The 12279-nt window shown below is 44.2% G+C and overlaps 1 protein-coding gene across 2 annotated transcripts in view; it reads right to left on the reverse strand.

The window, feature by feature from the left end:
* The window catches only part of SWAP70 (SWAP switching B-cell complex 70kDa subunit), an 83566-nt gene extending 72773 nt beyond the window's left edge, over positions 1–10793 (reverse strand). For both annotated transcript variants that reach the window (XM_012000214.1, XM_012000213.1), the window contains exon 1: positions 10592–10793. In XM_012000214.1, the coding sequence (XP_011855604.1) occupies positions 10592–10690 (99 nt within the window). In that variant the 5' untranslated portion in view covers positions 10691–10793. The remainder of the gene's footprint in view (positions 1–10591) is intronic.
* Between the last annotated feature and the right edge of the window lie 1486 nt (positions 10794–12279).

Consider the following 12279-nt stretch of genomic DNA (forward strand, 5'->3'; position numbering starts at 1 on the left):
AAAGAAAGATTAGGTTATATGCAAATACTATGCCATTTTGTATAAGAGTCTTCAGCGTCCTAGGATTTTGGTATCTGCAGGGAGTCCTGGAACCAATCCCCCAAGGATACCAAGGGACAGCCTGTACAAACAAAAGAAGAGCACCAAAACCAAACCAAGGGGAAACAATGGTGGAAAAAAAAGTCTAACATTCAATTAAACTACATTTACTCAGCTACCTATATGCACCTTCCTATAGATATAAAGAAAAGTTTCCTTCTCTTTCAATACAGTTTTCAGTCTCCCATCAGTTATCACAGAATATACTAAAATCGCAATCAAAACAAATAATATAGTCTTAAACTATACGGTTTGTTCTAAGAAAGGACTATTCATGAATACAAGTTTAAAAGCAAGTAGAAAATGTGTTTCTGGAATACTGTTTCCCCACTATTAGCTTATTGCTATCTACTTCAGCTGCTGAAAAGCAAGTAAATCTTTGCTTAAGAAAAAGCTCAAAACAATCACTTAGTGTTGCTCGGTAGTTCAGCCTGAAAAACAAAGTAATACCAAATCAACATGACAATCAGTTATCTTTTAACAATCCAATTGCAAATTAAGTTAACAGAGCTGATGACTTCTATGACAGTGCCTGTACAGGATGAGTGTAGGGAAGAAGGCCTGCGTACCCTCAACTCACGGGGGAGCCAGAAAACTTACAACTGGAGCCAGAGAGACAGAGCTCCTCTGTAGAAGGTGCACAGATTGCCAGGAAGATACCCAATGAGATTACAGGGAATGTGGGAGAAGGAAGGAGAAAAAAAATCAACGTAAGTAAAGGGAAGCAGACAGAAGTGGTTTCCTTTTTGGGGAGGAGGGTGGTGTGCGGAGGAGGGCTTAAAGATTTGAGAAAACCTACTGACCTGCAATGACCTTATTTATGGCTATAAATATGTAAAATATATAAAATATAAAAGTTGTTTTAACAAGAAAACATTACTGTGACTAGACAACCAGCAAACATCTGTTTCTATTGTAGTTTATGTATGTTATAAGAGGTCTTTCTTTCTCCCTTTCCCTCCCTCCCTCCTCCCTCTTCTCCCTCCCTCCCTGTCTCTCTCTCTCTCTCTCTCTCTCTCTCTCTCTGTTTCTTTCTTTCTTTTTCTTTGGATACAGAGTCTCACTCTGTTTTCCAGGCTGGAGTGCAGTGGCAGGATCAGAGCTCACTCCAGCCTCCATCTCCTGAGCTCAGGCCATCTCCTGTCTCAGCTACAGAAGGAGCTTGGACTACAGGCATGTGACACCATACCTCTCTAACTCTATCAGTTTATTGTAGAGATAGGGTCTTACTATGTTGCACAGGCTGATCTCAAACTCCTGGGCTCAAGTGATCCACTCGCCTCAACCTCCAAAAGTGCTACTATTACAGGCATGAGCCACTACACCCGGACTAGGAGTGGCTTCTATTTTTTTAATTTCAATTTTTTTTTTTTTTTTTTTTGAGACAGAATCTTGCTCTGTCACCCAGGCTGGAGTGCAGTGGCAGTATCTCGGCTCACTGCAAGCTCCACCTCCCGGGTTCATGCCATTCTCCTGCCTCAGCCTCCTGAGTACCTGGGACTACATGGGCCCACCACAACACCCAGCTAATTTCTTTTTTTTATTTTTGGTATAGACGGGGTTTCACCGTGTTAGCCAAGATGGTCTCGATCTCCTGACCTCATGACCTGCCCGCCTCGGCCTCCCAAAGTGCTGGGATTACAGGTGTGAGCCACCGCGCCTGACCTATTTATTTATTTTTGAGACAAAGTCTTGCTCTGTCACCCAGGCTGCAATACAGTGGCACTATCTCAGCTCACTGAACCCTCCTCTTCCCGAGTAGCTGGGACCACAAGTGCCCACCACCATGTCCAGCTAATTTTTTAATTTTTTGTAGAGACAAAGTCTCACTATATTTTCCAGGTGGTTTCCAAACTCCTGGCTTCAAGTAATCCTCCTGCCTCAGCTTCCCGAAGTTCTGGGATTATAGTCATGAGCCACTGCACCCAGCTTCCCAAGGGTTTAAATCTGTGTTCTATAGTTCAATTTTATTGATAAGTCTGACAAAAGTCTATGTTTGCAACATGTGATATTATGAGACAAGAGATATATAGAGAGAAATATACATAGGTTTTCATCCATGGTCCCTGGCTCATAATGCCATAGCCCTTGTTATAATGTCGGGGTACTTTAGGCCTCAGAAGCAGGTCTCAGAAAACAGAATCTCAGCCGGGCGTGGTGGCTCACACCTGTAATCCCAGCACTTTGGGAGGCCAAGGCGGGTGGATCACTTGAGGTCAGGAGTTTGAGACCAGCCTGGCCAATGTGGCGAAACTCGGTCTCTACTAAAAAATACAAAACTTAGCTGGATATGGTGGCGTACACCTGTAATCTCAGCTACTTGGGAGGCTGAGGTAGGAGAATCGTAGGAAGGAAGGGAGGAAGGGAGGAAGGGAGGAAGGGAGGAAGGGAGGAAGGAAGGAAGGAAGGAAAAATAAATCTCTCTCTCTCTAACCTTCTGTCCTTTCTTCGCCTGCTCCTTTTTCTCCCCAAGGCAGGCCGTAGAAACTAAAAATATAATCTCATCTCCCCCAATCCTTCTATCTTGGAGCTGGTCATAAAGAAATTCTCTGACCTTCCTTGTCTAATTGTAGGCCACAAGACCTTCATTTCAGAAGGGGTCCTCCCCCACACCCTTGTGGAAGGAAGGCTGCACAGACAGACCAAGAAGAATTTGAACAGACAATCCTTGCTGGACTTTCCCACTCAGTCTATTAATATTAGATCACACCCTTTTTGTCTAATCACATTCCTACATGGTTGTCTGTACTTCAATCACGACTATCCAATAAAGTCTCCATAAGAGACCCAAGAGGACAGGGTCTGAGGAGCTCCCAGAGAGCTGAACATGTGGAGACTTAAAGGAAGGTTAATGAGAACTCATTCATGTACCAGGAGGGCAGTGCACCCAAACTCCATGAGAAGTTCCTCACCCTGTGTCTCTCTTCATCTGTCTATTTGTATCCTTTAAAATATCTTCTGTAATAAATCAATAAACATGTCGCCCTGAGTTCTATGAGCCACTCTAGCAAAGTAACTGAACCCAAAGACAGGGTCACGAAGACCCCAACTCGAAGCTGGTCCATCAGAAGTTCCACAAGCCCAGATTTGCAACTGGTAGGAAGGAAGGGGACAGTCTTGTGGGACTGAGCCCTCAATCTGTGGGATCTGACACTCTGTGGTATCTGACACTGTCTCCAGCTAGATAGTGTTGGAATTGAACTGGAGGATACCCAACTGGTGTCCACTGCAGAACTGATTGCTTACTTGGTGTGTGGGGAGAAACCTCCACACATTTGGTCACCAGAAATCTTCTGTGTTGATTGTTATTGTGGTGTGAGAGCAGAGAAAAAAACAGTTTGCGTGTTGTTTCCACTGACGTAATATTAAAATGATATCTAATTACATTGTTAATTTTTCTACAGATTTTGCTTCAAATTTTATTTGGATAATTTTTCTTTTACTTAATAATATGCTATTCGTTAAAAATTCAGTATATAAATAAGCTTTGTCTGTACTATACTGGAGGCCCTCAAGGCCAATATTTACCAATTATAGCATTGACTCAAGCACATTTATTTAAATGAATACCATTCTACAAAGTAATCTTCTTAAAAATGAAAAATACAGGCTGGATGTGGGGGCTCATATCTGTAATCCTAACACTTATAGGTGGATGGACGGATTGCTCAAGCCCAGGAGTTTAAGACCAGTCTAAGCAGCAAAGTGAGACCCTGTCTCTACAAAAAACAAAACAAACAAACAAAAAAATTCGCCAGGTGTGGTGGCATACACCTGTAATCCCAGCTACTCAGGAGGCTGAGGTGGGAGGATCGCTTCAGCATGGAGGTCATGGGTATGGTGAGCTATGATCATGCCACTGCACTCCAGCCTGAGTGACAGAGTGTTACCCTGTCTCAAAATAAATAAATAATTTTAAAATAAGTAAAAAATATATTTATTCCAAAGATGATGTCAATATTCCAAGCTTTTCATAACTTCTCTTTAGAGAAGAAATATGAAGTTTATGACACATGGAAAGGAAGAACCAACCTGATTACTTTACAGTCTCCTATATATATATGTGTATATATATATAAAACAAAATTAACTTTCAAAGGTATAAGACCATGTTTTCCTTAAAACTCTTCTTCCTCAGCTCCAACATTGCCCCAAAGGGGTTCTTATCTCTGATTTCTGGTCCTCTGGTTTTCTTGTTCCTCTCACCATCTACTATAGCCATTCCTCAAGACTGTCGATGGTTCTCTTCTCCTCTTTTTCCAAGCTTCAACTACCAAATTCCTTACTGACAACCCCACACTTCCCAGGAGTATCATCTCCAGCTGAACATACACCCATCAAGGACCTCAAAAAAACAAACAAACAAAAGTTTTCATGTTCAAAACTGTATCACTGCATAAACAGCTCCTTCTCATGGCTTTTCCATTTCTATTAAAACCCACTTCTATTAAAAACCATTACTAAAAAAAATAAAAACCACTACTATATATTTGGTCAACTGCAGTTGACATTTGAGACATTTCTGAATCTGTCCTTTCCCGTCCTCCTCCCACCCAATCATGGGATCATGGGTCAAGGCTCATACCTTGACCCACCATTTCCCTCTTGTCCACCTTCACTGTCTCTAGTCCCTATTACCTCTTATCGGGGCTATTGCAATGGTTTCTCTTATCTTCCCAATTCACTCTAGCCAGCACTTCTGCTATGTCACCCAAGCTGGAGTACAGTGGTGCAATATCGGCTCACTGCAACCTCTGCTTCCCAGGTTCAAGCGATTCTCCTGCCTCAGCTCCCAAGTAGCTGGGACTACAGGTGCGTGCCACCACACCCAGCTAATTTTTATATTTTTAGTAGAGACAGGGTTTCGCCACATTGGCCACACTGGTCTTGAAACTCCTGACCTCAGGTGATCCACTCACCTCAGCCTCCAAAAGTGCTGGGATTACAGGTGTGAGCCACCGCGCCTGGCAAGTAACTTTCTAAAGTGCAATTCTGATCACAACTCCTCATCCTCTGAAAACCTGGGGGGCCCCTGGCATCTACCTAATTTGTCTGGCAATCAAAGCTTTCTATGCATTAACCCCAATCTATTTCTATAGCTTTATCACCAGCAATAATTCTCTCTCATACACACATAGGAACACACATGTGTATGTTCTACACTACAATCAAAATAAGTTACACAGAAGTCCCCTTAAATACCTGATTCATTCCCGTCTCTTGCAGTAGTTCAGTGTCCCCTAGGGATAACAGCAATCAATAAATATCCATTAAATAAATAAATTAGGCCAGGCGTGGTCACTCATGCCTGTAATCCCAGCACTTTGGGAGACCGAGGCAGGTGGATCACTTGAGGTCAGGAGTTTGAGACCAGCCTGGCCAACATGGTGAAACTCTGTCTCCACTAAAAATACAAAAATTAGCTAGACATGGTGGTGCACACCTGTAGTCCAAGCTACTCGGGAAGCTGAAGCAGAAGAATCCCTTGAACCAGGGAGATGGAGGTTGCCACTGTACTCCACCCTGGTCAACAGAGCAAGACTCCATCTCAAAAAACTAAGTAATTAATTAATAGAATGGGCTTAATCTTCCCCCATTCCTACATAATCCATCCTAACTTCCTTCAGAGTTCATTTCAAAGAAGCTTTTTTCATAAAGCAATCACACCAGTGAGAAGAAATCACCTCTTCCTTTAAAATCTCATGGCCCCATATCTTCTGTCACACTCAGTATCTTCTACCCAATATTTCTGTTTCTTTTCTCTACCACCAGACTTTATGTTTTTTAAGGATCAGTAATTGTCTGAGTAATACAATCTCCATCTGGGGAGAGAGAGAGTGCCTTCTTTAATGGTCGTTTAGTCTTTTAATTTACCTACCAAAATTTAAACTCTTTGAAGGCAAAGATTCATATTTCTTTTTTCTCTGCCTTTCACCACCATATCCCTTATCTCGTGAATATATCCATTCTCTGTCTCAAAAGTTGTGAAGATAACTCAAAAAGGCAAGTATCAAAAATATTTTTTAGAATACCCACATAGCTTTCCAAAGCAATACATTTTAACCATCATTTTGGATATATAATTATTAGTCTGCTGCTTAATAAATCAATTATTTGACATTTCCTCCAAGGAGACAATCTTAAGAGCCTAAAAATACTAACCTTATTATTAAATGAGCATGGTACCTTACACATAGTAGACTTACAGAAGGTTACTGTATGAATGAATCAATCAATCAACAAATAAAGGCAAAAACTCTACTCCCAGCCAACAGAACACAGAACTAGGTTCAAACACAAAAGGAGACCTAAATAAAAATGTTTACATATTTTCAATTCTACAAACACTGGCAAGATGAACAGAACTGAACCAATCCCAAAGTCTCACACAGACAAGAGAGACACAAAATACAACTGCGCAGTTGCACTATCAACGTACTGTGGGTGAAACCTATGAACTGGTATTTATCACTTTCTGCCAAGACGCTTTTCCTATAAGCAGCCATAAAGACAATTGTGAATAAAGTATAATCAAAGTAATCCAAAAAAATCTCATTTATGCCATCAACTGGAAGAGAAGAAAATGACGAAACCATTGGCTTTGAAGTGTGAAAATAGGCCAGGCATGGTGGCTCACGCCTGTAATCCCAACACTTTTGAGAGGCTGAGGTGGGTGAATCACCTGAGGTCAGTAGTTCAAGATCAGCCCAGTCAACATGGTGAAACCCCATCTCTCCTAAAAATACAAAAATTAGCCAGGTGTGGTAGTGGGCACCTGTAATCCCAGCTATTTGGGAGGCTGAGGCAGGAGAATCGCTTGAACCCAGGAAGCGGAGGTTGCAGTGAGCCAAGATCATACCACTGCATTCCAGCCCGGGTGATAGAGCCACACTCCATCTCAAAAAAATAAATAAAACAGTAATAGTAATAAAGTGTGAAAACAGGCTGGGTACAGTGGCCCGTGCCCGTAATCCCAGCATTTTGAGAGGCTGAGGCAGGCAGATCGTCTGAGCTCAGGAATTCAAGACCAGCCTGGGCAAATGGCGAAACCCCATCTCTACAAAAAGTACAAACATTAGCTGGGCATAGTGGCCTGTGCCTGTAGTTCCAGCTACTTGGCAGTCTGAAGTGGGAGGACTGCTTGAGCCCAGGAGGTTGAGGCTGCACTGAGCCATGATCACGCCACCACACTCCAGCCTGGGCAACAAAAAGACCTTGTCTCAAAAAAAAAAAGGAAAAAAGAATTACAAAGAGTTGGCTGGACAAGGTGGCTCATATCTGAATCCTAGCACTTTAGGAGGCCGAGGCGGGTGGATATCTTTGAGCTCAGGAGTTCAACACCAGCCTGGGCAACACGACAAAACCCTATCTCTACAAAAAAATACAAAAATGAACTGAGCATAGTGGCTTATGCCTGTGAGCCCAGCTACCTGGAGGTGGAGGCTGGAGGATCACTTGAGCCGAGATAGCGCAACGGTATTCCAGCCTGGGTGACACAGCGAGACCCTGTCTCTCTCTCTGACACACACACACACACACGTGAAAATCTTGGTTCTAGATTTAGCTACTACTTACAACTGTGACTCTGGACAAATCACTAAACATATCATCATGGTGGCTCACGCCTATAATCCCAGCACTTTGGAAGGCCGAGTTGGGCAGGCTGCCTGAGCTCAGGAGTTCGAGACTAGCCTGGGCAATATGGTGAAACCCCATCTCTACTAAAATACAAAAAAAAAAAAAAAAAAAAAATTAGGCATGGCAGTGGGCACCTGTAGTCCCAGCACTTTGGGGGTCCAAAGCGGGCAGATCACGAGGTCAGGAGTTTGAGACCAGCCTGGCAAATATGGTGAAACCCCATCGTTCCTAAAAATACAAAAATTAGCCAGGCTTGGTGGCATGTGCCTGTAGTCCCAGCTACTCGGGAGGCTGAGGCAGGAGAATCGCCTGAACCCGGGAGGCAGAGGTTGCAGTGAGCTGAGATCACACCACTGCCCTCTAGCCTGGGTGACAGAGTGCGACTCCCGCACAGAAAAAAAAAAAAAATTAAGAGGTTATTTGGGAATATCTGGAAAAAAAGAACAAACTTTTCTTCTCCTAAGATCTTTAAAAGAGAAATGATGGTTGAAAGCAAAAAATTTAATATTTTCTGATGGGGATTTCAATGTATGTAGATTAATAAATATGACAATTACAACATAAAGCAGTGAGGGTAAAGGGACCTATATGGTGATAAGTTTTCTACATTCTCCTTAAAGTGGCAAAATATTAACTCTAAGTACACTATGAAAAGTTAGGGATGGATATTCTAACTCCTAGAGCAAGTACTAAAAAAACCTACACGAAGAAATATAGTAAAAAACTCACTATTAAAATGGAATATTGGCCAGGCACAGTCGGTCACACTTGTAATCCCAGCACTTTATGAAACCAAGGAGGGCAGATCACCTGAGCTCAGGAGTTCAAGACTAGCCTGGCTAACATGGTGAAACCCCGTTTCTACTAAAAACATAAAAATTAGCTAGGCGTGGTGACGCACACCTGTAATCCCAGCTACTTGGTAGGCTGAGGCACCAGAATCTCTGGAACCTAGGAGGCAGAGGTTGCAGTGAGCTGAGATCGCACCACTGCACTCCAGCCTGGGAAACAGAGGCAGACTGTGTCTCCAAAAGAGAAAAAAAAAAAAAAAACTGAAGCATATTCAAATAATCCCAAAGATGGAAGAAAAGTAGAGGGAAAAAAAAAACAGAAATCAAATTATAATAAAATGGTAGCCCTAAATCAAACCATATCAATAATTACATTAAATGTAAATGGCCTAAAGATGCCAATTAAAAGACACAGATTGTCAGAAAGAATAAAAAAAAAGACACAGCTACATCTATTTATTAAAAACTTACTTTAAATAAAATGGCATAGGTAAGTTAAAAGTAAAAATAAAAGTAAAATGTAGACCTACTCATAACTCCCCTAAATTGGAAATTACACAAATTCTCAAGGATGCATGGCTAAAAACTACCATACATCCATGCGACAGAATATTACTTAGCAATTTAAAAAATTATTGGTACACACAACAAAACGAATTAATCTCTAAGGCATTATGCTGGGTAAAAGAAATCAGTTTCAACAGTTACAAACTATACAACTCCATTTACATGGCACTTTGGAAAAGGTAAAACTATAGCAATTAGAAAAGATCAATGGCTGCCAACAGTTGAGATGGAAGTAGGGCAACATCACGGAGTTTTTTAGGATGATGGAACTGTGGAAGCCATGGTTGTGGTGACAGTTATATGAATCTATACATATGTTGAAATTCATAGAACTGTACACCAAAAGTCAATTTTACTGTATGTTAATTTTTAAAAATAAAGTAAAATAAAAATTACGTGGATGATCTCCATGGACCCTTCCAGACTATGATTCTATCAGTGAGAAAAAGAGAGGAGAGGCAAAAGGAAGACAAGGAGAATGCTAATCCTACTGGCATAAAAGCCACTACTCACAAGAACCTGATTACTGTACAAAAATATACAAAACAAACCCAATCTTCAGAATTTATTCCCAGAAGGGGCTAAGAAAACCGGACATTCGGATCTAAAATGTGTATATTTTTAAATGCCTATGAATAGCTCTTCTTGTCTGTTTCTATATTTTATACTTTGAAGCAGCTGCCAATTTCTCCTGGCTGAGTGCCAATTTCCCTGCTTGGGGTTACTCAATTTACAAGCATCCCTTTATTTATACCCTATACTCTGGGGTCTCTGGCAGTCACAATAACGACTCTGAAAAAGCAGTCGCTTTTGCAGGGTGCCAGAAAGATCAGCCCTCCTCACCCGGAACTAAGGTCCCTGTGGGACACAACACACCCGGTCCACTAGTTCCAAACCTAAAGACGCTGGGCAGAAGGTCTTCTCAAGTCAAAAAGTCTCCCAAAGGAGGAAGACGCTGGAGGCCGGGCTTCGGGGCATTTCTGCCGTCTCCGGACTGCCCGGGAGCCTCCGGGGCAGCTAGCCGTTTAGAGGACAGTGCTGGTGTGAGGCTGTGGGCTGCAGAAGGTTCTGCCCAGCGACCCTGGGCAAGTCCCTTCCTCTCCTGGAGTAAGAGGAAAATTCTGGGAAGGTTGTGTAAGCTGGCTTCCCATTGACGCCTCAGAATCCACTTTCTGCCCCTCGTTCTCCAACGCCAAGTAGGAACCACACTTGCCCCTCACAGACTTCAACCCAGCCTTATGCCCTCCACCTTTCCCAGTCCCTGGGAGACCCGCGGAAACTAACACAGCCAGCCAAGGGCAAGGCCCGAAGGCAAGGGGTAGGCAGTAAACACCAAATCCCGGTCTCAGACCCACTCCGCCCCAAGCGGGCCTACCGGGCGCATTCCGGCCCGCCCCGCCCTGTGGTCACAGCCTGCCAGGTCCCGCTTCCACCCAAGGGAAGTACAGAGCGCGCCGGGGAGGGTCGGGTCGGGGGCCGGGTCAGGAGGCGCCCACCTTGAGCTGGGACTTGGAGACCTTGCCGCTATGGTCCTGGTCGAGGGCGGTGAAGGCGTGCCAGATGGCTTTGAGCAGCTCGTCCTTCAAGCTCCCCATGGCCGCGGCCCTGCTGCCCCACCAACCCCTCGGGCCCAGCCAGCCCCTCCGCGCCTCGAACGCCCCTCAGCCTCCGCGTCCGCCGCCCGCCGCGCGGTCACCTGACCCGCCAGGCCCCGCCCCCGCCAGACCCCGCCCTGCTGCCGGCGCCGGTCCGGTGCCGCGCCCACAGCCGCCGGAGCGTGGGTTCTGCGGGTCAAGCCACCCGTGGTGACAGGAATGCCTGGCCTTCTTTGTCAGCCAGGACGGTAAACACATCTCCCTAATGTTTCCCAGACCAGTTTGGGCCTTTTTGGGTGCTCGAGTACAACACCTCACACAAATGACCCCGTCTTGAGGAAAAAGCCGAGAGATTAGGTGAGCAGCCTACCCGCCTCTTCCCAGCGCTCCGCAGTGATAAAGGGAGCCCTGGTCCTGTCTTGGGAACGGAGTCACTGTCTGAGGAGGCCGAAGAAGACCCCGAAAAGTCCCCAGATAGGGACTCAAATGATAGCGCAGTCCCAAGTCGGGGAGGTCGGTGGGGAGACAGGGAAGGACCTCGAGGGAAGTTTGTTCGTTTCGCAAAAGTTTATTCGTGCATACTCTTATCTTGGGTTCTAGGGACACAGAGACGAGGTTTAAGGGGAGTTTAGAAGTCAGGGTCAGGCAGCATTTTCTTCCTAACGCCTAACTGTTGTTCAGTTCACATCTTAGGAAGGGTTTGACCTGGTTAATGCCTCTCTGTAGTGTTTCTGTGCTTGCAAAATAGGAGATCTGCGCCAACTCCAAATCACTCCACCCATTTTACTAATCAGAACAGATGGACTATTTAAAAGAACGTATTTGGCCAGGCGTGGTGGCTCACGCCTGTAATCCCAGCACTTTGGGAGGCCAAGGTGGGCGGATCACCTGAGGTCAGGAGTTCAAGATCAGCCTGGCCAACATGGTGAAACCCCATCTCTACTAAAAATACAAAATTAGCCAGGCGTGGTGGCACATGCCTGTAATCCCAGCTACTCGGGAGGATGAGGCTGGAGAATCACTTGAACCCGGTAGGCGGAGGTTGCAGTGAGCCAATATCGGGCCGTTGCACTCCAGCCTGGGCAACAAGAGTGAAACTCCGTCTCAAGCAAAAAAAAGTATTCGATTGCAGCCGTTGAATTAATATCTGTTCACAGTGGTCACTTGATCTCTTTGGGCTTCAAATTTATCCTGTATAAAAAGAGCAGGGTTGCACCAGATGTTCTGGAAGGGTTCTTGCAGTACTAGTATCCTAGGATAATAACTATTGCCGGTTAACTAAGGTCTGATTAAGTCACCAAGCTCAGTACCTCTCCTCTCCAATCCTAGATCAACTGGAGAGAACAATAAACACCAAGAGTTTTTTAAATGAGGTGGTTCTCAGATGAAGTTTGATTTTGTTTTGCTTTTTTAAGTTCCTTAATGCACATGTTTGCCTTATTAAGAAAGGAAAAGATCTTCATAAGAAAGGGATATTTGGAAAGATCAGAACAAAGAGGAGCTTCTTCAGTGAGTTTGAGATCAAAACGGAACTGGTGGGGAAGAGGAGAGGATGGCCCCACTGACGAAAGAAAGGGCGGGAGCAAAAG

Source organism: Mandrillus leucophaeus, unplaced genomic scaffold, assembly GCF_000951045.1.
Source record: "Mandrillus leucophaeus isolate KB7577 unplaced genomic scaffold, Mleu.le_1.0 Scaffold622, whole genome shotgun sequence".
NCBI lineage: Eukaryota > Metazoa > Chordata > Mammalia > Primates > Cercopithecidae > Mandrillus > Mandrillus leucophaeus.